The 27,077-nt window shown below is 32.3% G+C and overlaps 2 protein-coding genes across 2 annotated transcripts; both read left to right on the top strand.

Moving 5' to 3' along the window:
• Nucleotides 1–1,473: 1,473 nt before the first annotated feature.
• On the top strand, nucleotides 1,474–15,731 carry LOC100643687 (solute carrier family 46 member 3). Its single transcript, XM_003395047.4, has 6 exons — nucleotides 1,474–3,019; nucleotides 10,142–10,243; nucleotides 11,610–11,747; nucleotides 12,257–12,340; nucleotides 13,877–14,033; nucleotides 14,588–15,731. The coding sequence occupies exons 1-6, from the start codon at nucleotides 2,032–2,034 to the stop codon at nucleotides 14,772–14,774; spliced, it is 1,656 nt and encodes a 551-aa protein (XP_003395095.1). The 5' UTR covers nucleotides 1,474–2,031; the 3' UTR covers nucleotides 14,775–15,731.
• A 1,788-nt stretch (nucleotides 15,732–17,519) lies between these two features.
• LOC100643799 (angiotensin-converting enzyme) lies at nucleotides 17,520–26,982 on the top strand. Its single transcript, XM_003395048.4, has 13 exons — nucleotides 17,520–17,968; nucleotides 22,182–22,369; nucleotides 22,488–22,646; nucleotides 22,713–22,794; nucleotides 22,872–23,012; nucleotides 23,100–23,282; nucleotides 23,361–23,455; nucleotides 23,525–23,676; nucleotides 24,595–24,722; nucleotides 24,787–25,033; nucleotides 25,123–25,212; nucleotides 25,294–25,401; nucleotides 25,474–26,982. Exons 2-13 carry the CDS (start codon nucleotides 22,184–22,186, stop codon nucleotides 26,093–26,095), a joined length of 2,193 nt encoding a protein of 730 aa, XP_003395096.2. The 5' UTR covers nucleotides 17,520–17,968; nucleotides 22,182–22,183; the 3' UTR covers nucleotides 26,096–26,982.
• The last annotated feature ends 95 nt before the right edge of the window (nucleotides 26,983–27,077 follow it).

Raw genomic sequence — 27,077 nt, 5'->3', positions numbered from 1 at the left:
TGATTACGGGACCAGAAAGGTCCGGCGCGCATATCGTCGTCGTTGAGTATATACCTACTTAATACAATCTTTGATTTATCGTTCTATATGGCCTCAGAAGGGTTGGGACACGGCCCTGCCTGAAATAGGATCTAGTCGTAGAAGACAAGACGGCCAGATATGATTATTTTATCAACAAATTGCTACATTTAAACGGCTCTTCGGTACTGCCCTATCGAGAGAAGTCGCACTCAACGGTACTCGCTATGTTTACGCGTATCTTCAACCACGATCAGAATAACAAGGTGTCTTTACATCCTTTCTAGCAGTTAGTAGGATAAATAGACGAAAGGCGACGAGTTGCTTTGGATTTTTATGAGATAGAGGAATCTTTGATTCGTTGAATTGTTCATCGTTGATAAAATTAACTCTTTCAAGATTGAATTCTTTTTTAATCTGTGGAAAAAATTGTTTTTTATTAATTATTGATAAGAGAAACACATCTTGGCGGATGGTTTTTTAAAGAAGATCAATAACACATCAAAATTTGAGGTCAGTTTTATCGAAAATAAATATAATACATTTATCGTTTGATTAATTAGTAGTTTTTTAATTGTTGCGTCATCATTCGATATTTGTCGGGAGATTTACAAAGGATTGCCTGCCCAAGGCAATATCAAGGCAAGGTAAGAACATTGTGGAACGATTTCTTACAACATACCGATTCTAAAAACGCTACCACATCAGGACTAGTTGTCCTCATACTTCTAACACATCGACATAATCTTAATAAAGACGAAAAAAGAACGTGATATTCGACGAGACAAACATGAGTTTCGCGCTTGACCCACATTCGTCTGACTCTAGTAAAACGTTCGGGACATATGAAAACAAACAGAAACAAATCGATGAATTAAAAACCTTACCTCTATACATAAATTACAATTCGTGCTAATGTAAGATATAAAAAAGAAAATGAAATCTCTATAAAATTTTGAAGAATCAAATCTCATATCTATAGACAAATTACAATTCCCTTTAATACATTACAGTATGATTAAACGATGATTTCTTAAATCTTTCTGACGAAACAAAGTCTAAATTAGAAATTTCCTAAACCCTATAAAATCCCAATGGAATTTGTATTTTCCTAGCTAATTAAAATATTGTTTGTAATTTCAACAGAAATTTCTGTTGCCTACAATCTCTTATAAAATCTCAAAGACCCTCCGTTGCGATTGTAAAACTGAAAGGAACCCTCGTGCATCGACTCTAAAAGTTAACCTTGACCCGAAAAGCGTCCAAGAGCGGAACCGGAAGCGTGGACGTTAGCGCGTGGTTGTCGATCGTCGCAGAAACGATTGGCACCGACGACGTTTCATCGTGTTACGAGTGTTATATTCAGCTAGGTGGATGTACCCTCGGATGTACTCTCCCCGCACGTGGAGTAGGATCGTCGAAGAGTTTCAGAGGGGACAATATGGAGGGAACACGAGGTGGTGGAGGAACAGCACGGAGCAGGAGGTGGCCGAGAGGAAGAAGAAGGGAAAAGAGGTAACATGCGTATCGTAATGCACAATGGTGCATTAGCCAGGAGTAGACAGTTAGACGGTCTCTCCCGCGGACCGGTTGAAATTCAACCAACCGGTATATCAACGAATAAATACAATTTCAAAGAATACGTACATCTAAAGTCGGTCCAGAGGTAATTAGTCAACGAAGAAGTATCGAAAAAGGAAGAATCGTCCAATTAAACTAATTATCAGACGATGTGAATAATTGAAAAAATCTACCATATTAAAATCCCTGGAGAACGGTTGAATATTTGGTACCAGTTAAGACTGTATCTTCGCATCCATCCGCATGATTTTAATTATCTTCAAAAATTCTTGGAAGTTTCACTCAACACCAAGGATCTTCAAAGGAAAACAGTTATCAAAAATTTGGAGCAAAGCGAGTTATATGACGCAAACTCTACAAGAAACGTAGCACACCACGAAGAATACTTCAGTACCATTGACATAGCTCAGTCTGCCCTTATTTATTAAGGAAATGGCTGACACGAATAATTCATCGACGATGGAGAAGAAACGTGGTGACACCACTGGAAACCAGGTAGTATCTGACAAAGCATTGGTCTGGAAGTCCATGACATTGCGCCAGAAATGGTCTTACTTCACCAGTAATATCACCGTGGAGCCTATGATCGCCTGCTACGTGATACCCTGTATGCTAGCTTCTCTGGCCACACAGAATCTCAGCTTGGAAAAAGCGTGTAGAGTAAACCTGGCTTATCCTGATGAAGTCTGCACAGCATTGGCTAGAAGGAACACGACTGGTTATGAGATGGAAGAAACTGCTGTTCAACAATTGGTTGCTGGCATGCAGACATGGAAAACAGCTTTGTCTAGCGGTTTACCTACCATCTTGATCCTCTTCATGGGTGCCTGGAGCGATCGTACAGGATTGAGGAAGCCGTGTATGCTTCTACCTATCATTGGTGAATTTTTAAGCAGCGTTAGTATGTTGTTGTGCACCTACTTCTTTCACGAGGTTCCTATGGAAGCCACAGGTATCTTCGAAGCACTTTGGCCAGCGTTAACGGGAGGCTGGTTCACCATGTTCATGGGTGTTTTCAGTTATATCGCGGATATCACGTCGGTAGAGTCCAGGACGCTTCGAATTGGTGCTGCAAATGTTTTCTTGTCGCTTGGTGTACCGATCGGAATGGCGTTGTCCGGAATACTGTATCTGAAAATTGGATTTTATGGTGTATTCGGTATTTCGACCGTGTGTTACGTGTTGAGCTTCATTTATGGGTTAGTGGTGATTAAGGAGCCACCTAAACCCCATTTATTGCAAAGGGCGGAGAAAACGGAGACGAAGAAGATGACCGTGTGCGCATCGATCTTGGACTTCTTCGCGTTTAAGCATATTGAAGAGACCTTTCGTGTTGCTTTTAAACAGGGTAGAAATAATCGGCAGAAAAGGGTATTGGTGCTTATGGTCATCGTTATGGTTGTGATTGGTCCACTTTATGGTAAGATTTTTATTTATTTTCTTCTTATTACTAATAGATCATAGGAGTGGAACTAAAATAGGAATTTGTATCTATTTTAAATTCCCATGGGTACTTAGCCCTTTACTTTGGGTATTTCCAAAGAATAATTGAATACTTACGCATTTTGTGTGAATTTTTGCACTTTGAAAGAATTCCTACAAATGCATGAAATCTATAAATCTAATTATTAGACTTTTACTTTTGCGGAAGCAAAATTTCTTCCTTAAATCTGCACGATAAGAATTTCTATTTTGAAGAAAGTATTAGACGTTTGACGTAACAATTAATTGTTCGATGTAATAGGAAGGTTGCTAGTTCGTATCGTAAGTTTGACAAGGGATGAAAGCCAGAAATTTCGAAATCTATAAGAATTTCTTAACTCGTTATCTCGAAAGTTACGCAAAAATTTGATCGAATTAATCCAAAACGACGGAGCGTGAACTAGTTCAGCTAGTTTTGTAAATTTCATTAACAAAAACATATTTTAATCCTTGCATCTGACACGTTCGTAATTACACTTTCCTTTCTCTCTTATGGTCTGTGGCCTGTGTGTATGTGTAGCGATCTCTCTGTTATGTATCTTTATCTACTCTACGTTTACCCTTTGCATCATAATACTCAGAGGTAGATCGTTCTTATCTAATACAATTATATATTGAATCGAAAAGTCTCGTTTTAATCAATTCCTGAAAATCTCCAAATAATGTTGTAAATATTTTAATCTAATGCGTAGATCTCCTTGAGTCTATCGTGTTTTTTGATCGAATGATTATCGAGAGAAAGACATTGAAATAAACCACTGAGAATTTACCTACAAATCCAAATTAAATTTACAAAGATTCACGATCCGAATATTGGCTACTACTACAATATTTATAATTTTATTCGAAGATTGTTTACAAACCTGATAAATTCGCGCGTCATCAAACAAATACTTGTCCTTCGCTAAACGTCTCTTTCCAGCAACTTTCACGATTTCCATATCGAAGAAGTTTCACACGTCCAATCAAACATTCAGAGATCTCCTGTTCATCAACTCTTGTATCGAAGCCTGTATCGGGCGAGTGAAAGTAGGAAAAGTTTCGCATAACTCTCGTTAATCTCGCTAGTATTATTGCGGTAACCAACAGAAGTTTCCAAAGGTAATTGCAACATTTAGGCCACTGAAAAGAGCGGAAACTGCTAGGTACGGTATAAAAATGATAAAATCGGGGTTTTCGAGGTAGAACGAGATAGAGATAGATGTAATGAGCTGTAATTATCGACAACAAGTAGATGGATGTAGTCCGTGCTATGCGTTTCCAATAGTTTCTGCATATATTCCATACGATGAGCGGAGATACGCACGTAACATGAAAATTGCGATAGCTCGCGCAGGGGCGCTAGTGAAAGTGTGATTAATTGTCCTGTTCTTTCACGATCCTAACAAATGTCCTTGTAACGTTGTAATTATTGCTTTTTTATAGGATGTTCGTTCGACTTTTACTCTTCGATAGATCTTTCGATAAGGAAATTCTTCTGTGAATTCTTCTTATTCTGTAAAATTGACCATCTTCATCTTTCTCCTGCTTTTAAATAAAAATATCTCGAACAGCATACGCGTATCTAGTTCTCAACTGCAATCTTGTAATATCTATGTTAAATTTGTTTTTATATATCGTCCATGTATATATATTTCCCCATTGAACTTATCTTTTCTCCATATTTTAAATACAAATATCTCGAACGAATGTTAATATACATCTTTGGCGTATCTAGATGATAATTATCTCATTAATCCAATAAAAATGTAGCTTAATTTAACCAATATTAAATTTACCGTGATTATCTCTTTTATCAATTATTTTTCTGATCGGAACAATGAGTGAACTTAGTGTCCCCATTTTCTCCGAATGGTTACGATGCTAATCTCGAACGACAATACGGTTCCATCCGTCAATTACGGATTATTAGCGCATCACGAATTCGTATTGCAACAGGGAATTCAAGGCGAGCGTCCTTGTCATAATTTAATTAGACCGCTAATACGCCGGACATTATAATGTTTCGTTGCGTCTTTATTCGTCTTACTAAGAGCACTGAGTAATCATGCTGCTTATAACAATTTCGTGTAATGGCCTTCTTCCTGATTTTGAAAGGCCAACAATTAGACGTCCGTGCATATTCCTATGGTTTCTGTTTGTCTTCCTTGTAATATTGTCCTCGGTTTGACATTACAAAAGGAAGATTAACAAATTTATGTTTCTAAAATGACAAAAAGGAGTCGCAGATAAAGATTTTATCGATAAGAAATCTTGTTCAGTTGTCAGAAGATCTTGGTGGAATTTCGAATTTGTGTCTTGATGTGTCTCACATGTTTGAAATATAATAAACTGGCTTGCAAAGTTCAGAAATACAATATTTATTCTTACATCGTAGATTTTTATACAAATTTATATTTTTATGAAAACGATTAAAGAGAGGGAACTTAAGCAGGGATTTACGTATCTTTATGCATTCTGTGCATTTTTAGATTTTGCGTAAATTCGTAAAAATCCGCGATCCGTCTATTATATATTATTTCAACTTATAGAAATAATAAACAATAATAAAAAAAATAGTAATAAACAATGACTCACGCTCTAGAAATATGAGATTAAAGAATTGGTACGACAAGTGATCTATTGACACGTCAATTACAGAAGGTACATTAATATCAATTATCTGAAACATTGTATAATTGGACCGTGCAATTGACGTACGCTAATTCATTAATCATCACTGTTTAATTCGATCGAGTTCAAGTGTACTCCCTTTCGACATTGGTTCGCACATGAACGCGTTATCGATCAAAGAAAATCATTAACAAACCTTCATCACGTTATTAATTACAATTACCTATCGACAGGAACGGCTACCGAAGGACGAGAGAATGGAAACGATAACCGATACTTAGATATTTTTGTAATTTGTTGCTGTAACATAAATCCACGTTTGTTTCAAAGAAACCCCTACTGAAATTACACGACCTTCTAATACTTCTCTATAAATATATTTCTTCGTCTTTTAAGAAATTTTTAATAAACTAATGAAACGTTTGAATCTTTCATTAAAAATACCGAAGAAATAAATTATTTTAATTAACGTATTGAAATCTCTACGGCACAAAGAAATATTACACTTACAAAGAAGAAGAGAGGAGAATCTATTTCTTCAATTTTTACAATGAAACATTTAAATATTTAATTAACACGTGATAATAAAACGGAGAAATATATTGTTAAAGAGGAGGAGGAAAGAAAAAGGAAGGAAGATACAAGACTGTAGATATAGAAAGCGAGACAATAAAGACAGTGGCCTGAAATTTATGACCGGTAGTGCGTCTGCGAAGTCAACATACCTATTAGAACTAGATTCTATACGCACGATGCTAATGCGGTCTGATGGCCTAAGTAGCTTGATGTAATTTCAGATCTTTGACCGTCGGAAATCGGTCTAATCTTGATGGTTTGAAGGGTTATAGTAACTTTTATGATATAACGAGATAGGAAAATCGGTCATGTGTCAAAGTTTATATATTATAAAGAGAAGAAGAAAATTGATAGAAATCTTAGGAGTCTTCTTGATAGAAAAATCTAATTTTTTATTATATAAATTTTCTTTCCCATATCTCTTTGCAATATATTTTCTTTTCAACGATACATTTCTTTTCTTTTTTTTTATGCCTTGCATTGCTTTGTCTATCATATCCTCTATCTTCTAAGGTTATCGCCTTATTACCCTTTTTTATTGCTAAAATTTCTTTTCGCATCCTTATTTAATCACTATTGATCGTAATTGCTTGATTCATTAACGAGTAAATTAATTAAATTAGAAACGAAATATAGTATGAAGCAATCTTAACTCTCTGATCTTCATTATATCAAAACACAAAGTAAATTCCTACATACATTTCCCTTTTAATAATTATTTTAGCATTAGAACTTGGATTTAATTTCTTTGCCGTTTATGATAATTTCCAAGCAATTTTCAACATTCCTTACGGTCTTCAAATGTGATCCTCGAATTAAATGAAATTACACAAGTCGGTACACAAATCGCGCTGTAGTCTGCATGCAAATTAGATCGACGACAATAAGATAATTGACGAGTTTCGTGGAAAGGAACGTGACCAATTTTGTAACAATATCTTTTCGTCGACTTTTTCTTTTTCGTGCCAATTATTCCTAAATTGTATTGAGAAATTAGTGTTGCAATTTTTAGAGGTAACGGAATTCTTCTCTGTACAGGAAATGTTCATTTCTGGTATTTATATCCTTCATCATTTCGCTCGATTAATTTTTTCAAAAACCAGATAGGCATGCCGATCTTCTCTCCTTTCTTCTTTTTCTAGTTCCATTAGAATTTTTGTTTCAAACGACGAGGAACTATATTTAAAAAAACTGCTTCAATGAAAAATAACCAGCATGACGAGCTGTTGAATACCCAACATTATTGTTTTAAGCGCTTATGCTATGATTAAAACAATTACACCGAACTCATATCTAAGTCTAATTATACTGTGTGAAATGAATTTCCAAAGGATGAAGAATTCAAGAAAAACCAGCATTTATCCAGTAACATAAAATTTGAGAGATGAATCGATCGATAAAAATACAATCGTGGAATTGTCTCTGACATTCTGAAGGAATGTTCGTGAGAAAAGCAAAGCAATGATGTGATAATAGCCTAAACTCGACGGAAACGATTAACTCGACAACCTGATGAACGAACTTGTTGTGTAACGCCGTGTATATCCTTATGTAATACAGCTTAATAACGCGTCGAAATCATTCGGAATAACTTTTGATTGTGTTTATAGCTTCTCAAGCCACCCGAAGGTTCAACCACGATTAAGTTATTCCAGTTACCTCTGTGAAAGATCGACGATCCGGAATAGTAAATGATGTAAATTCCAGGAATGGAGATTTTCAAAATCAAAAAAAGTTAAAATAAATAAATAGATTGTTGCAGCTAAAAATTCGAAGAAATTATTCCAACATTTGCAGGCTGGAATTTACCTGTTTTTCTACTTAAAGAACATAACTCTTTTTCTTCCAATACTCGTATCGTTCATCGCATAAAATTCTGCAATTTTTATCGATCATTAATCGTTCGTAATTTCGTTTTTAAACGCTTCCCGTCGATAGAGATTTGCATGCATTCATATACAATGGGATTATGAGGAAAGGAAGTCCGGAGAATAAATAAGTAGATAGGAAAAAGTAAATTTCGTAATGGCCATTGAAGATGGAAAGGATAAAGTCAGCATTTTTAAGTGCTTCTTCCAGTAGGCAATATTTTTCAAAATGTCAGAGACAATGGACGAAACACGCATAATTGTGTTTTCAGTTCTTCGCTCAATCATGGTATGATATTGAATATTTCATTATTATTGTCGACGTGATCTGACTGAATTTTACATGTATTGGGTTGACAATTAAGTGATTGCGGATTTTGTCATTAGGCGGTAATGCCTTAGTTGCTAACCCAATATTATGCCAGAGTCTCACAACCTTTTTTGAGTCATGACCCTTATTTATTCAAAATATCTGAATAAAAAGACAGCTAATATCCTATCCGACGTAAAATCGTAAGATCGTAGAAATTATTCAGGTAATAAAGACCAACAACCCAACAACTCGTCAACTTATCAATTCATTAATGTTATCTAAGTTAGTAAGTTATAACTCGAGACAAGTTAACTATACAATTACGTTGATATGCAAAAGTGTTGGATGAGAAAGATTTCTCGCATCTTGTTCCAGAATTGATATCAAACAGAATTTCAAGTAATGTTGAGTTTAAGAACATAATAAGCGAAAGAAGATAATACAACGAATAGACGTCGTTATACAAGTTACAGAATGTTAGATAGAACTTGGTAAAATATCATTTTTTAGAGTATAAAGTGAGAAATCTATCTGATTGGAAACCTTCGCACGCTATTGTATACGTATCGCAATATTCTATCAAAGAACAGGTGTCAATGGTGTTTGATTCTTTCGTGAATCAATTCTCGAAAGCAATAATTTATTCGACTGTAAAAAGTGACAGGCATAACGGGCATAACTTTTTGCTTGTTTCAACGCCTAACCTTAAGCGGCCTTCCGCGTGTCATTTTCAACTTCGAGGCCCATTACGTACAGTGGAACGATGAAGCAACATTGCAGAGATAGCAGCGAACGCGAGCTGCCAATTCTGAAAAACGTTTTGACCATGATCTTTCATGCTGTGCAAGCGGAATCGTTCCACCTACATTGAATTTAGAACATTGTAACCCGTGGTTCGCGAAATTACAACACGTATGGGATGATTGTAGTTTAGAGTAAATTAAATTATCGTTCTTGTTATTTGGAATTCAAACTTATTTAACCCTTTCGCACGCTCGTACACAGAATATATTGTACCTTCGTAAATTCTTAATTAAATAAACGATAAACGTTTTGTTTTAGGTAAAATAGGTCTCAAATTTCAATACAACGTCTTCTTTATAGAACCGTTTGAAAATATGCCCTCTATTATTAATAATTAAGTATTAACATTAATCTTACCAGACCCGGTCAAATGATCGGCTTCAAAATTTAATTTAAAATTGTACATTCGTCGTTATTGCTTTTGTTCATCAAACTTTATGTAAATTCTTATATTATATTATCTGATCAATCAATTTCTCAATTATCATTAATATAACAATTTACATAAAGTTAGACGAATAAAAGAAATAACAATGAATGTAGAATTTTAAAATAAATTTTGAAACCAGTCATTTGACTGAGTTTGGTAAAGTTCATGATGAATACTAATAATTCATAGACTAAGAAAAATTTTATCTTAAACTTTGCAGGGTTAACCCTACAATAGTATTCTTTTATTATTAACAAAATTCCTTGCTGTTCACCTTAAATTCTAACAGATTCAAACAAAATTAGAGAAAGAATAAAATTGAGATATAACAATAAGACTGCGGTAGAGCTATGGACACTATTATTCAATTTACTCTATTCTTTTAAATTTTTAATTCGCTAAAAGGTATGAAATAAGTGAAAATCGAAGATCTAAAGCAGATAATTGTTGTTATAGGTGAAATGGCAGTGATGTATCTTTATATGAGATACAGGTACCACTGGAACGAAGTTATGTTCAGCATGTTCACCACGTTCGCCATGGTGACGAATTTAATCGGTGAGTAAATATTTGAGAAATAATATAATCTACAGATCGTCTCAGACTGGTCAGATTATAAAATAAAAAGCTACAATCTCTTTAAGCGAATGAAACACGAATCGCCATAACTCATGATGATTCATCGATAGTATATCAATACATTATCGCACATTTATGAGTAAATGTCTATGTCAATTATCAATTACTTCAAGTAAAGGAGAATTTTTTGTTCACTAGAGTTGATAATAATTGATAAAAAGATTGATATCTGAGAATCGAATATATTAAGGTCGAATATGAAGACAATGTGAGGAAGATAACAATTCCTCCGACAATTTCCAGAATAACATTTAATACCCTATTATTATCGTAGTTACACGTGATTATTAATGAAAGAAGCAAAAAATGCCGTTTAGAATTGGAGGAAACACGTGAATGAATAAAACTCAAGGAACTAACGATCGTCTGGAATATCTTACACGCTCGAAGCTGCATTTTAATAAAATTCAATCCTACACAGAAAACATGTCGTTACGAGTGTAATTATATTTCTTACAAAAATAGAATCTTTGTCGGCGATAACTGCCTCTCAAATAGAAGTATCTTTTGCGAAAAAAATTGTTTCTAAGGACACATATTCCTAAAAGATATCTTGTAGTGGAAAATTTTTCCAATAAGATCGATTTTACAAGGAAATACTTTTCTAATATAATCTCTACTGCCTTGAATTTTCTTTTCTCTATTTAAATAATTTCATAATTTTTGGTAGATTAAAATTCGTTCACTATTCAATTATGGTACTTTTATACTTTTTTACTGCACCTTTCTAGACGTTTTCTCCCTCTTTTTTTCTTTTTTTTTTTTTTAAGACCTTGACGAATTCACGTTAAACTCGTACTCACTCTTTTTGGCCTATTCTATCCATGAAAGCAACGGAAATCGATTATATAATAGGTTGCACTGTTACGAAACGAAATCGTTGGCCATCGTTTTCAAGTAAATCACGGAAACCTCGAAACCCATAGCTATGAGGCTGAAACGTGAATTAATGAACGGAGTTGCCTTTTGTATTTTATTGCCTTTTTGTATTAAACTTATAATTATTTAAAAATAAAAAGAAACTAGTTTTACATATTTTTGCAGTCATTTGCTTCTTTCATAACTGAACAGCTCGTACGATCGTTGAACCTTGCAATGTTTTCGTTGACAGAAACCAAAAGATGCAAAAATTATACTTGTGTCAAGTAAAATTGTTATCAATCAACTAAGCATTCTCAACCATTCTGCTAGAGACTTGGATGATGGTGAAAGGAGTAATTTTAAATTCTTCACAGTACTTATCATGTAAATCACTTTTCAAGAGTGAAATTATTTTTGTTTATAGGAACCGCGGTATCTGTCGGTGTGTTCAGTCACATTTTAAAAATCGACGATGCTATAGTCGGGATTATGAGCTCTATGAGCAAGATCTTAGCTGGTTTCGTCTATGCATTTGCAATCACGGACTGGATGATTTATTTAGGTAAATGTTCACATAAATGTTAAATCAAATGAACATCTCGAACATTAACGCATTACCAATAGCATGAAGTATATTTTACTAGACTCTTTTGAAAATGCATATTTCTAATAAGAATCTGCGAAAATTATTAACGTGAAAATTGAATACAAATGGAATAATATTAAAGAGTAACATTTCTCTCTTTGAAACGGTGCGAAAATATTATTATACGAAAAAAAATACATAATACATACATAAAACAATATTACGAAATTAATAGTACTTGTATATATCTGTATATATAGTATAATAATATATAAGTAATATTAATAATAGTATATAAAAATATTATTCCACCAATCTTTTTACTTTCAATGAATTATAATTTTTCAAATGTAGTCATATCGTATATTCATTATAAATTTTAAAGTGAAAGATGGCACATTTACCCACACAAATTGATAATGCGTTAAATTCCAAGAAAGGGAATCAATAAGGTAAAATGTCTTTTTCGTACATCGTTGTTTCAGCGGCTATCGTCGAGATCGTGAATGGTACATCTTTCATAGCGATGCGATCGATAGCATCTAAACTCGTATCTACAAGTGAACTCGGTAAGTGAATACAGATTTATTACCTTGGCATAGCAGACTGACATTGAAACAAATGCGTCTTTTTTTTGTAAGATAGGAAAAACATGTAACAGGTACCGTTACGTGAACGTTATGATACAAGTGTTAAAAATATTCCTTTATATAATTTGTAAAACATCTATGCTCAAAGGCCTTTGTAAAGTTGGAATAAATTAGGCACGGAAGCATATTACGCAGGTATGACAGAAATACATGTATCACGAACTTGGTATTATACAAGTTTGATAAAACATGCAAAAAAATACAAGAAACTATTTTGTTATTGATATAAATTTAGAAGGAACGACAATGGAATAATAGATATTCCTAATAGATAATCCTAAAGAATAGATCATATTCTTTAGGAACTCGATCAGAGTATCCTATACCAAAATATTTCATACAACTGAGGACAAACATTTAGTTATGATATGATAGACAATAGAAAAAGAAATGTCATTTTTAAATCACAAATATAAAAGTTTTAAATAGTATATAACATAGCGTACGCTCTAATGTCTTCTAATTTCAAAGATCTCGCTTTTAATTCCAAGAATTTTAAATCACCTTAAATTACAAAAATTATAAATCACTTATAATCTGAATAATTCCAAATTATCTCTCCATTTTCTTTTAAAAAATGAGACATTCGTTTGTTGAGTGGGATCTCCACCGTTCTAAAGCTATGACTTGATCTCATTGCATGAAATACATTGTATATGTAATGAAACGTATCTATTTGCACTTAAATGCTCGAAACATGACACCATGAATTAGAAACTATATAAACTGGTCCAGCATGATATAGCGGCCTTCGTCCTAATCGGATCATTTTGAGACGCCTTTTTACCTTCGTACATTTTCTTAGAACCGCGTAAATAGGATAATTTTGTTTCATCGTATCTTCGTGTCAAATCGACACCGTTTTTAAGCAATTTTCCACGGGTTTTCCTTTCAGCTGGAATAACGTCTAACAACGTTTTCCTGTCTAGCTAACAATCCAACTATTCTCGAGATCATCTTTCTTCCTGTTTTTTCTAATACCGGTATTTTATCTCATATACTAAGATGTTATCTTAATCATTTATATTAAGACTTAACCAGTACCATGAATCATATATGACAAACATAAGAATTTCAGTTAAATTACTCAATTTTAGCGTACTTTATCTGACTTTATATTCATTTTGTTTTAGTCTATTTTAGTATGATCTAATAATGTTAGATTATATTAACTTAAAGTAATATAATCACAATACTATGATCCTACCATACTATTAAAGATTTTACCCTTTATATTCCATTGGTGCCATTTTTGCGATATTCGTAATATGCAAATTGATTTTCTTCGTTATTTGGTTTGAGAAGAAGAATATTAACAAAGAAGTATAAATAAAAATTTCAAAGAGCCCCGCTACAGAAGAGTGTTTGGAGTACACAAGATTATGCATAGAAGCGAAGAAAACTGTGTATATTTATTAAATAACGAAGTGTACCTGAATTTTCGTTGATTTGCAGGCAAGGTGAATTCGTTGCTTGGTGTCTGCGAATCTCTGATGCCTCTCATCTATGGGCCTATGTACAGTTCTATTTACGCTGCAACCATGAAAACGTTTCCGGGGACGTTCTTCATTGTCGGCGCCTGCATGACCATGCCAGCCGTCGTCGCGTTCTTGTAAGTTCTACCGGTTGCAAGTCCTCCATATCATAGATATTCAGAATGTGAATCGTGAGCTAATTTTGAATGGGTCGCGTTAACATTATATATTAAAACATGAGAGTAATTTACACGTTCATTAGGAGAGCTTCACTCATAGAAAATCATCAGATAAACGATTCAAAATCGATTCAGTTAAATACCACATTAGTATTGTTACTTCCGTCTAGTTTCTTTCAGCTCGTAGATCATCTCTCGACGGCAATTATATCTCGTGTAATCTTTGAGTGTGTCATGAAAAATTACCATTTTCGAAAGTACTCCATTCGAGACATCCTCATGGTCACTAAATAAATAATTTTATAGAAGTATCAGTTAGTAAAGGAAGAGAAAAATAATAAAAGATAATAAAAGAGGAGGAAATATTACGAACATTTTTTCTAGATTTGCTCACTAATATAATGTACAATTACCAATTACTTTAATTACACGTTTTAAAAATAGATTGACTACTTTGTCGTCTTTGATAAGACAGTAAGTTAGAGAGCTAACATGAATTTTTGTATGGACAGCTGGCTATACACAGAGCACAGGAAGGATCGTAAATTGCTGGAGCAAGAGAAGAAAGCGAAGAGCAAGGAAGGACCAGAAGAGAACGACTCGAAAACTATGAAATGGCAAGTCGTTGGCGAGAAGAAGCCAGAAGTTCCTACGATGAACGGTGTCGCAAATACAGCTTTCGAATCTGACCATTTATAACACAGAACTTACTATGGAAAATATCCCATTGAATATACATAACATGTATATTTCGTACATCGTTAAGAAAACAAATTTTTCAGTTATACTGAAATAACTTCTACATACAACTAACTTACACCGAAAGAAATTTTTCATTTAACGTACAAAATGCTATTAAGGTATGAGAAAAGATCCGGAATATAATCATATTATCGCGTTTACGCGGTAAATCTGAAATAAAGACAAGACGGAAAAGATGAGAAAGAGAAACCAAAATCTTAATAACAAACGAAGTTATCCACTTACTCGACATGGAAAACGCGTTTTAAATAAAGGATAACTTTATTTATTCAATCAGAAAGACAAAATGGAAATAGAGAATATAAATGTTGGTATTCATGATCTTTTCAGTCGATCTTGCTGATCGATAATTCGAAACTGTTATCCTTTATTTCAAACCCTAGTACAAACAGTCTCCGGTACTTAATAAATAAATGGTTAACAATAGACAATGTAGAACAGACATGTGTCTGTTCATGTATATCAGTATTACAAATGCTACTTGTGTGTACTATTTCCAAACTATCAATATTGAATGAAAATACGAATACGATAGAGAAATTTAAAAAAGACAAGAGGTTATACTTACAAAATGTAATGTAACTCTTGAACAAACCGAGACATGAGTTTCATCTTGTGTTCGATATTCTTAAATCGATGTAAGTCTCATACTCGCGAAGAGAAACCAACAAGATATCATATATGTGTATCGTTTCTTTTATTTTTCTGTAGATCATGCATTTTACGAGAAAGTACGTCACGTGAACAAAATCGATCTGTTGTACGTTTTTATCAAAATAGTATTTATGTTAAGGTACTGCATCATTCACGTACATACGTGTATTATAGTTTATTATGTGATATAGTACGATAGTTTTATATTTAGGAAATAAAAATGAAGTTTACAGAAAAAGACCACATGCTGTTTTGATTATTACTGCTAATTATGACGAATAAAGAAGTCTAGCGTAAACTTCAAATTAAAAAGGACACTTGAATGAAATCTTATATTTAAAAAAGAAAGAGTTATTTCTATTATTAATTTATATAATAAAATTCAATTCAAAATAATTTCATATTAAAACTTAGTTCCAATTTTTACCACTGCAAATGTTCCACCATTGACAAAGAACAGGATAGATGTGACATTAAATGAAGCTTCGTATCTAACGTTCTGAAATACCGACCTCGAAAATAGTGTTTCTCACGCCCTCTACAATTTATAACGTCGTGTTGCATCGCGACGATTGTAATCAGTCCGTTTATTCAAACAAAACTTTAATCAGTGATCGATTAAAGAAACTTCTCCGACTTTATACTGAATGGGAACACCTTAAAATTCATAAATAAATAAACTTCTGGTCATTAGATTCATTTATCTGAACTATTACATAAACGAGAAATCGTAAATAGTAAGGATATAAGTATTCGTCGTATGACAGATTTAAATAAACTGAATTCTATTATATATTAAATACAAATTACAGACGTTATTAAATAAAATAATATAAGTAATCAAATTAATAATTGAACGAAAACAATACTTTAACATAATCTTATATTAAAAAGTAAAACAGAATGGTATGCGTGAAAATATTAAATTTATATATTTAATGATTAATTGCTGGACAACGGTATATACTTAGAATTAAGTTAAGAAAATTTATAAATTGTTATAAAATACTACAATGGGTTATAAAAATAAAAAATCTTGTAGAAGAATTTCGAAAACTATAATTATTACAAACTGAAGTATTATATAAATTCTTTTCCCTTTGGAATGCGTGAAACGGAAACTAAAAATTTCTTCTCTTTTGGCCCTCTCGCTTACATAGAACAAATTGTTCTCGCGGTTTATCGGTTCGCGATTGCTCAATTCCTTTGCATAATTGCGTATCCCGGACGCGCGTGAGTCAACGTGTACTTGATAATTCCTTGTATTCGTAAGTCGTTTCAAGGACACCTTTGTCTTGGTACTACTGGTCGAGAACTACTCGCTGTTCATGTCCAGTCGCAAAAGTTATTATCGCGTCGATGACGCTTGCAGAGTCTAAAAAGTCTGCCCGATTGGTACTTCGGGTCGGATTAGAAGCTATAATTTGATGTTCTTCGTAACATTGGTCAGTAGTTCCCCCTATAGGAAGTGGACCTCACTAGTTCTATTAGGACAAGTTCTTCGTAATCCTGTTCTAGTGGGGATCCACTATTCCTGTACCTTATGTCTATGCTTATACCTCGTCTATGATTTTACTACTATAGAGATATAAAGATAGAGCACATGAATCATATGTTAATCTGTAAGTGGATGCGATAGGAGAATAGAAAAAGAAAGCTACATAGAGGTGTCTTCTGTCTTGTCTAGTCAGACATGCACACTGATGCTAGTTCGTTGGTGATGTTATACTTACACATTTACTATATCGCTTTTTCAGCTGGCTAACGCACTCTGTTTTTACATCTCTATAGTCACTACTATACTTAATCGGTAATGTCACATGTGACACGAAAATGATAAAGAAGTTATATGACCAAAACATAAGATATAAAAAAGTTATCTATCAAGTCTAGCTTGGTTTATATGTACCTCGTCTGCACTACTTCTACTCTAACTTGAGAAATCACAAAATCATTGAATGATATGCTCTATATAACTATATTCTCGATGACTGTGTATACGTCACACGTCACACGCTACACTACCTACAGTACAGTACGCTGAGTATGCTGTCGAGGCGACTAGCATGATGTAAAGGAATTTGGATCGTGCGAACTTTGAACAAATAGTCATATTGATCATAGTCATATAGTATACACGTGATGAATTGTATATTATTTGCAATAAGATAAAAGTGAGATAATCAATCAACTACTGTGCATATCCGCAGTAGTTTTTGTTCGATTTTAATCATTCTACGTTTTTTACGACAATCTTTGGTCGTACTTCTGGTTTTTCGAGAAATAGAAAACATTCCAACGAGAGAGACGCGAGTAACTTCTTCACGTTTGTGTGCGTACGTTTACTCTTTTCCTCTGCGTGTTCGAACGCATTCTGACGTGCAGTTGATCCTTGTTCGTCACACAAATCGAAGCCACTTATCGGAAACAAAATCGAAAACGTGAACGTCGAGCGAAACGACGCTCGGCTAGCTAAGGTGAGCAAGATCAGGAAACTTAAACTAGATCTAGTCTTTTGACAATGGTCCAAGTCACAATTGATTATTCTTTGTGCCTTGAATTAAATAAATTTTATCGTTCATTCTGAACACTTTATTCAAGAACACCATGAATGAGACAAAGATTTTTAATTTTTATTTCAATTCTAAATTTCATAATAATTTATTATTTCTGAATTTATATATTTTAGTACCATTCGTATTCTAAAGATTTTAAGGTAGTTCTAGAAACATATGTATATGTCAAATATAAGTATTTTTTACAATTATTAACGCATCAATGCAAATAATAAATGTAAATAGTGCTTTAAAATACTGTTATAATGTAAATTGTAAAGGTTAAAAATATAAAAGCTTAAAAATTTGTAATTGGGCCAAAAATAACAATGCGTCAAATATCGTGCGTTGCATCACTTACTATGTATGAATTGAACTAAATGCAAGAAATTTTCCGTTATTCAAAGTCACTCATAATTGATGCACATGAACTTATCTTAATCATAAAAAAACAACTTCAGTAGTCGTTAACATATCAATTACAATTTTCATTGAACTTGTTTGATTTCGAAGATGGATCGATCGAGTTTCATAGACGAAAGCGAAACGAAAATTCGTTGCTCTCTACTTCTCTAGTCAATGTTATTGAATCGATGATTGCGATATCGAAGAAAACGAAGTAATATATATATCTTTCCAAGATAAAATCTATAATATACCCCGAGATTACTAAACAACTTTAAAAACAATTTCTTAAAAATAATTTGAATTTCGCGCTATTTATATTTGGACTCCATTTACTATGGGAGTTTGGTTGTTTATCAAAATATTACTATTAAAATCATGTAACATTAGTGTTAATACAAACAATAAGTTATGAAAGTATATATGCATCTTTTGAATTCTGTGTCTTTGATTTATGAAAAGAAAATTAAAGACGTATTTCATTGTTGGAAAATCGTTGCAGTTATATGTTAACACAGTATTATTTTGGACTTATTCCCAAGGTGCAGACACGAATATGCAAATCACCTTTGGAACGATGCTGGATATAATTTGTTGTACACATCGAATGTTACAAAACTTTAAGCAATTTTGAAATGATTTATTTTTAGATATTTGTGCTTAAAATTCTAAGCGTCTAGTAACATACAATTAGTTACGTGAACAATTTGACCAAACAGCAATTATTAGTATAACCATAGAATATTCAGTTATAGAGTAGCAGATTATATATAATTTCTATGAAAAATTACAAGTTAATTTATTTTCATACTAGGATACTAATAATAATTAATAAAAAATTAAATACTAATAAGAATTACTAGAGTAATTTCTTTATTACGATATTTCCAATTTAAGTAGTATGTAGACTTTATGTAATCTTTGGTAATCAATTGTAAATATCCTAAATTCGTAATTAAATGCTATGTCGGTTTCTGGGAATCAATATTAAACTTTTCTCTTTTGTTTATATATAGACGCATTTTCTGTATTTACTCGTCGCCTAAATCTAAGTGGAAAATAAAACAAAATTAGCTCTGTCTTTAATGCGTTTAACATTTAGTCAATACTGGCTGAAGGTTTATTGTTGTTATACACAGCTATTTTTGCACACACATGGCAACTTGCAAATCCCTCTTAATTTTGATGCGCGAATACTTGTTTATGAGTCTGAAATATTTCATTAAAAAGCATTTACGTTATATATCTATAATAAAAATGCGTCATTATTTCGTTAACATTAATCTGGCTGTACTTTTGAAAGATACCGGTCGCCGATGAAGATGAAATTTGATGGATATCATGGGATGAGATAGTAGATCTGAGATATAAGATCGTAGTGTTAAGAAATCGTGCATGCAGAAAGTATAGATCCTTATATAATAGATTTTTATTACTATTAGATGCCATGTTCGGCAATTAGTATAATAATGTGAAGATAGATAATGTATATAGCTGAGGGATAAATATATGTATGTATATATTAAGCTTAAAAATGTTCAATGAGTAAAAAAAATAATCACTTCCTCTTAAACAGGGGTATTGGTGTTGGTTTGGGCTAGGTAAATCTTGCCAGAAACACTGTCGCCAACCTAATAACAGCAAGGATTTATTATATATATCTTTAAGCACCTGTATCTTCGGAACGCATGATTTCCCAATACCAAGATTTTATATTTCAGGCCTATTATCTCATCTAGCGATACCCACAAAATTTTGTCCCAGTTCGCCACCAATGTCATTCGGAATAATATCCATTGATTTCTTTAAAATTCATTTCCTTGAAATCTTTCCTTTTCGTGTAGCAAAAGTTTATTGTATTTATAGGGACTCCCGATTTTTAAGGATAGTCATGTATTCCAAGCTTTTACATGACTCGAGTCCATTTATATGAAAAAATATACACTTTAAAGGAATTCACAATGATGAAACCCAGTACCGGTTGAATCAGTTTAAACAAAAGAAATCTCTTCCTTTCATTATTTTCTACGATAGTTCTCATTTAAATGACATATGTATGTATCTATTTACATATATTGTCACGTTGCCTAAATTCTAACGTACATTTCATATGCATTTAAATAGTTAACATATAATACATATCACACAACATTTTAATTAATTAAAAAGAGATCTTCATTGGACTTTGTTGTAATGATTCTAATCATAAACAAAAGATGATTAATAGGGAAATTTCATTTATAGTCTGATGACCCTGATGTACATGGGTTCAAAATGTATTATTTATCATCGTGACGCTTTCCATTGTCTTTCAGATCAACGTTTTTTTATACGTATCTTAATTACACAACATATTTACGCAATTACGTATTTAATAAAAAACAACATTAGATGAATTTTTCTAATAATTAGATACAACAAGAAATTTTTCCGTTATTAATTCTGTTATAATAATTTTCATGTTATTACTATATCTGCAAGATAATTGAAAATAATAAGATTCAAATAACAAAAAATAAAGACAGTAAGCCACCAAGCTATATAGCAGTGAGCAATGAAGCTCATTTTCGTTTATCTGTTAATTAATAGAAAGTGCATCAGTTCTCACTGCATTCTCTCGATTTTCCCATTCACGACGTGTAAATAATATTACTCACGTATTAAAATATACATATAGACCGATGGTCGTTCAGTTCAAGATGTCAATAAGTTCCCATAACGACATTTATGAACAGAATTATTTGCTTGAGCATGGTATCAAATTGAAAGCAATTAAATATGCGAATATGGTGTGACTACGTACAGTTGGTCGATTCATGATTATTATGCCGACTTCTATGAATAATAAAATCGCGTTTGATCTTCCAAGAAAACGTAGCAATAGCTCATGCATATATATAGTATCGAAGGAATATATATATATATATATATAGTTAAAATACATTAAGTCTGTATTAAAGTTTCTATATTTCAAAAACCAAAATAATAATTTTAAACGTATAAGAGAAAATAGGGAATTCGAGATCTTATTCAGGATCATACAGCGTCAAAATAGAACTGCTTCATCTTTTGTATAATTTAGAAAATTGTACAGAGTATAAAATACACCATACTTCCATAAAATACATACGGATCTGGATGCATCAATCGATATAGTCAAAAATTAATGTATTAGTTCGCGATGTCTTTTTTGAACTATAAATAAAGATCAAGTATACTATCCACAATAAATTGTGGAATACCTCACTCGTTGAACTCGTGAAAATAAAAAAAAAAAAAAAATAGAAGGGAAAGTATTTTAGACTTTAATTGACTCATGATTACGAAAGATACATATATAATTTTCACAGAGAAGGATGACCATAATGAAATGAGTCGCTTAAGAACAAGTAATTGCTTTGACAAAGTATGTTCAAATACGTTTCAATGTACAGTTTTTATCATAAAAATCAATGTTTTATAACAAAAACATACCTCAACGGGCGCAAATATTATTAACAGATATACGCGTATGCCTAACATTTAAAAATTTCCCGCGTTGTGTAAGACATATTTTAATTATTTACTTCTATCCACTTTTTTATAATAAAATAATCAAGTATCTTATTAAAATTAGAAATTGAATGAATTGACAATTTTCTATTTATATTTTTTAATATATTTTCTTTTACGACTTAGTAAATATTTCTTATTTTTATAAATAATAATATCTTCTTTCTTTAGCGTAAAGGGATGCCATCAAAATGGGTTTGCATAATCTTTAATCTGATAGTGTATGTGGTTGCGTCAGTAGAAGATGAAAAGACTAGAGCTTTCATAAAATTAACCGAATTCGCTTACGAGGATACTTGTATGAGTACAGCTGAAGCGGAATGGGAATTCATCAATTCACCATCGAATGAAACATTATCAAAATGGGTATGTTTTTCAAATTATAAGCACAGAATACATAATTCAACAAATATGCAAATAATGCATAAATATGCAAATAATTCGACAAATATGCAAAATTATTAATACAATAATTTTTTTATAGGAAGACGAATTAATTTCTTATGCCTCCTTTAAGAACTTACAAAAAGACGAAGTTGGTAACATTTCAAAAGCTGATATCAGAGATGAATCTTTACAATACAAGTATGATGTTGCTGAAAAAATAGGCGATGCTTTATTGGATACCGAAGATTTTAAAAGCGTGAGATTTCATTTTACTTGAGCAAAAACAATTATTTAAATAAACTTAATAGAATCTTACTTGTAGCTTGTTCATTTTTCTGGGACCATAGAGTTGCTGAGATTATCTACAGTTCATAAAGGAATTTTAAATAATCACACAAGAAAAGGTAACAGAAATTTCAACCCATCATAAACAGATGCATAATTACATGGTAATTAATTACATATATATTGAGAACTTTAGATGTGGAACGTATACTGCCTCGTAGTAATGATATTAGAAATAAAAACACTGTTTGGATAGCATGGCATCAAGAACTAGCTTCATTAGTTAAAAATTTCTCTGTTATCCTACCACTTGTTGATAAAGCTGCCAAAGCAAATGGTAAATATTTTCGGAAAATAAATTGTATTTTGTACACTTTAAAGTTGACAATTTTTAATTAAATGTAAAAATGTTATTCAATTTTAGGTGTCAAGGATGTTAAAGAATATTGGGAACTTTTAAGTGGATATGGTGATGGTTATAATAAAGTTGAATATATATGGAATGGGATTGTCGATCTTCATAAAAAAATATTGAAATTTGTAATAAGTAGCTTATCTCAGAAGTATGATATTGCTATGAATGATACAATACCAGCATACTTACTTGGTAAACTATAACACCGTTCAATTATACTCTTAAATGAATAATACGAATATATTAAATAAGTTGCATTTATTCCAAAAGGAACCTTGCAAGGAAACGACTGGATTCCTATATCAGTTGATGTAACACCTTATCCAGATCTTATGTATAATATTAAAAAAAATCTTTGGAAGAAGGTAATAGTTACATTTGTTGCCTTAATGATACATGAACTGTACAGAAAGTGTAACTAAATTTCTTTTTAGAAACTTCATGCAAGAACACTGTACAAAATTGCTTCTGCTATGAGTACACAAATACTAAGTCAAGCGCCACAAGCAGATTTTTGGAAAAATAGCTATTTCTATGGACAGTGTCCTTCAAAATTAGTTAATTTCTGCAAAGATGCTGTTTTGAGGTACTTTATAAGTAAATGTTTTAAAAATTGTCATTTTTTATTACTTAAGTTAATGTATTTTCGACCGTTCAACGGGAGTCGTAAATTCCTGTTATGATTTGAATAATCGACGCCACGAATCGTTCGATCCCTTATTTCGGTTAAGACAATTAGGGTGGTTGAATGAATATAACGCTGATATTAACAGGTCAATATATATTTTCAATAATCCAATAACTTCAATGTGATATAATGTTGCATATATGGAATGACAAACTATGAATGAGTACAACAACAATGACTGAGTAATGATGTATCTTCTGTCAATTGACTGTCTTCGACTTGGCGATTCTGCTGACTTGACTTCTGACTCCTTCTGTTCCACGAACTGTGTTTTAACTCTAGTTGGTTTTAACCGTTACTGATGAGCTTTGAATGTTACTAGAATGTTACTGTGGAATAAGTCTAAAGATCAAGTGACTGCTCTGTAGTTGTGAGAACAAGCGAAGTTCGTTCTTGTGTGATTACGAAGGAAAGCTCGGAGTGGATGTCTTTGTTGTATGAAGAAAGCGGATTCATTGCTCACACTTTTCGTTAGGAAAGTGAGTAACGAACCGTTACCCTCTACGAACCGAAAGGTACCTGAGGGTAACAAAACGAATGAGCCATTGGTTATGGTCAACGTTAGGAATGATTCATAGGCGGAAGAACCTTCCTACCTACGTGACTCATGGGTAATATTGTTTATAGGAAAAACCTACTTTATCGTTAGACAAATATCCGCTTTCTCCGTAATTTGTAAGAACGTGCAATAAACCCAAGGACTGTTCTATAATGAGGGTCCATATAACGGCACGCTGATCCTTGACAGCTAGGCAATGAAGAACGGCGCACGGATTCCATGCGACGTAACAGTTAATTTAAATCTTTACATTACAGGGTATCTACTTGCTTTGAACCTACTATAAGTAACTATCTCTCTACTCACAAAAACGTAGGAAAGATTGTGTTCAATCAATTATCTGTCGAGGATACTCCAATACTTAATACGGCTAATCGATATTCAGGTAAAATATTAACAACAAATACATATTTGACTCATTACAAATAGTATTAACATTTTATTTGCAGCGCTAGAAGAAGGTGTGTCGGAACTCTTCGGTATTTTAGCGGCAAGTCCTGCTTGGTTAAATTACACACGTATTATCGATGACTCTAGCAATAATGATCAAAATTTAATTATATCTCTTATGATTACTGCACTGAATACGCTACCGCGGATTGCTTATTATATATCTGTAGATATGTGGAGAATTAATGCTATTGAAAAAAACTTAACAAATCCTGAAGATTTAATATCATCTTGGTGGCAATATAGGTACTAATTGCTTGGAATATTAAGATTATATTCAATATATTTTGAGAGCTTTTTAATACTAATAAACTTTATTAAAATTTTCATTCTAGGGAAAAATATGAAGGAATCAAATCTAATGGATCTAATTTGCCCACATTTTTAAATGATGATCATATCACGAACAATAAGCCATATTTGCCGTAAGTAATAATAACAATGTCGAGACAATAACATATTTACGTTGATGTATCGATAAATTATTGCATATTACTCTCTTACAGAAAACTAGTTGGTACAATGTTGGCATTTCAGTTGTATGAATATCTGATGGAATCCACAGAAATTAGATATGATTCGATCGTAAGAAAACAGATAAATATTAATTTTTTGTGAGTACTACTTATAAACAAAAATTTTACAACAATTTTGTAAGAAAGAAATTAAGAACATTTTTTTAACAGAAAAATGATTCAGCAAGGTGCCGATGATTGGATGAAAGTAGTCAATAAATATTTAGAAATAGATGAAATTTCACTGGATTCGTTACTTTCATTTTTCTCGCCGCTGGAAGATTTCATTGACGAGCAGTATGAGGATCTCCAATACAAGGCAGTTACAGCCAAAGAGTCAGAATTAGATGAACTAGAAAAGAAACTAATTATGGAAATAAATGCCACGACTACTGATGCTCCGCCAACCACTACAATTGCCACTTCGAAACAAACTATAAAGAAAAAAACAGAAATAATAAATAGAAAGTCTCCAAGTAGACAGGATGATAAAAAGAGCGATATAAATATTGTGACTAATTCGAGCAAAGATTTAAAGTTTAAATCGCCTATATATGAACAAGTCGAAAAACCAGAAAATCGTAATCCACTACAACCAGTGACAACTGAGGCTCCTTTTGATCCATCACTTGACACCCAAGGCATAGGAAATGACAATAAACCAAAGACGAATACTAGTAAGGCAGCGTGGGCCGTGGGCGCAGTGCTGATAGGAATAATAGTTATTTGTATAATTGCGATCTTCGGGAGACAAAGATGTCGCAAAGTACCAAAAAATAGACGATACGTTTAATGGTATCTCTCTACGCTAAAAATATCTACATATTACGTATATTTATTCTTGCATTTAGTTTGTAATATTTGCCTGTGTAAGTTATTGTTATGGACCGTTTCGTGTAGAAAGACATTTATTAATTCACAATATCTAATATTGTACATTCCTTACTGTTCATTGTAAAAGAAAAGAAAAGAAAAAAAACAGAGGCTACTTTCGGAAATATAGTGTGAATACTAGTCTCTCGATACAGTTGAGCAGTATACATAAGAGAGTGTCGTAAGAAGAAAATTAGAGCTTGATTAACAAAATGAAAAGTATTAACGCGTGGATATATTATATTCAATTATATCTTCTAAATCGGATTTATTTAATTTTCATTGCATTATGTACATATGTATACAAACTTAATATGTATCATTTTTGTAGAGTAATATTAGTCTTAAAAATAAGAAAGGAATGTCGTAACATACATACCAAGTACAATAGTTCCTCTACCACTATGCCAAACTATAAAAAACAAAAAGGTTTTAATAAACGCACAAAGCGGGAAATATCTCCCTTTTTTTAAAATTTATAGGACATGTACTTCAATGGTACCTTTATTAGTCTATACTATATCTACCATATTTTTCAAACTAAGGCTTGTACATAATCACTTATACAAAATTGTAAGATGAATGGGTAATTATACAAATGTGTAACTATCGCAACGTCAAGGATGTCACAAAACCAATGTCATATATATTTTTCTTACATAATACTACCATGTATGATACTTATATAAGTATATGTAATTTGTATACGATGTACTCTCTGTATTGAGAATTTATATTTTTTATAAAAGTATTTATTTTGTACCGTATAAAGGTATTTAATAAAGTATTCTTCTGGTACAAAATTAATATGCATCAATTTTTAAATATTAAAAAAATTAATTTATGTTGCCCACGCTATTGAGAACCATTGATCATTTTATCAAATCATAGATATGAATGAA

This window comes from Bombus terrestris, chromosome 4 (assembly GCF_910591885.1).
Source record: "Bombus terrestris chromosome 4, iyBomTerr1.2, whole genome shotgun sequence".
Taxonomy (NCBI): Eukaryota; Metazoa; Arthropoda; class Insecta; order Hymenoptera; family Apidae; genus Bombus; species Bombus terrestris.
This window is presented reverse-complemented; position numbering and strand designations above follow the sequence as displayed.

Bases quoted from the DNA above. Each gene is read 5' to 3' on its own strand.
- LOC100643687 (XM_003395047.4), top strand. From the start codon at position 2,032: ATGGCTGACACGAATAATTCATCGACGATGGAGAAGAAACGTGGTGAC. The intron at 12,341-13,876 runs GTAAGTGAATAC...GTTGATTTGCAG, and splicing joins CGTATCTACAAGTGAACTCG to GCAAGGTGAATTCGTTGCTT. The intron at 14,034-14,587 runs GTAAGTTCTACC...TTGTATGGACAG, and splicing joins CCAGCCGTCGTCGCGTTCTT to CTGGCTATACACAGAGCACA.
- LOC100643799 (XM_003395048.4), top strand. From the start codon at position 22,184: ATGCCATCAAAATGGGTTTGCATAATCTTTAATCTGATAGTGTATGTG. The intron at 22,795-22,871 runs GTAACAGAAATT...TGAGAACTTTAG, and splicing joins AAATAATCACACAAGAAAAG to ATGTGGAACGTATACTGCCT. The intron at 23,013-23,099 runs GTAAATATTTTC...ATTCAATTTTAG, and splicing joins TAAAGCTGCCAAAGCAAATG to GTGTCAAGGATGTTAAAGAA.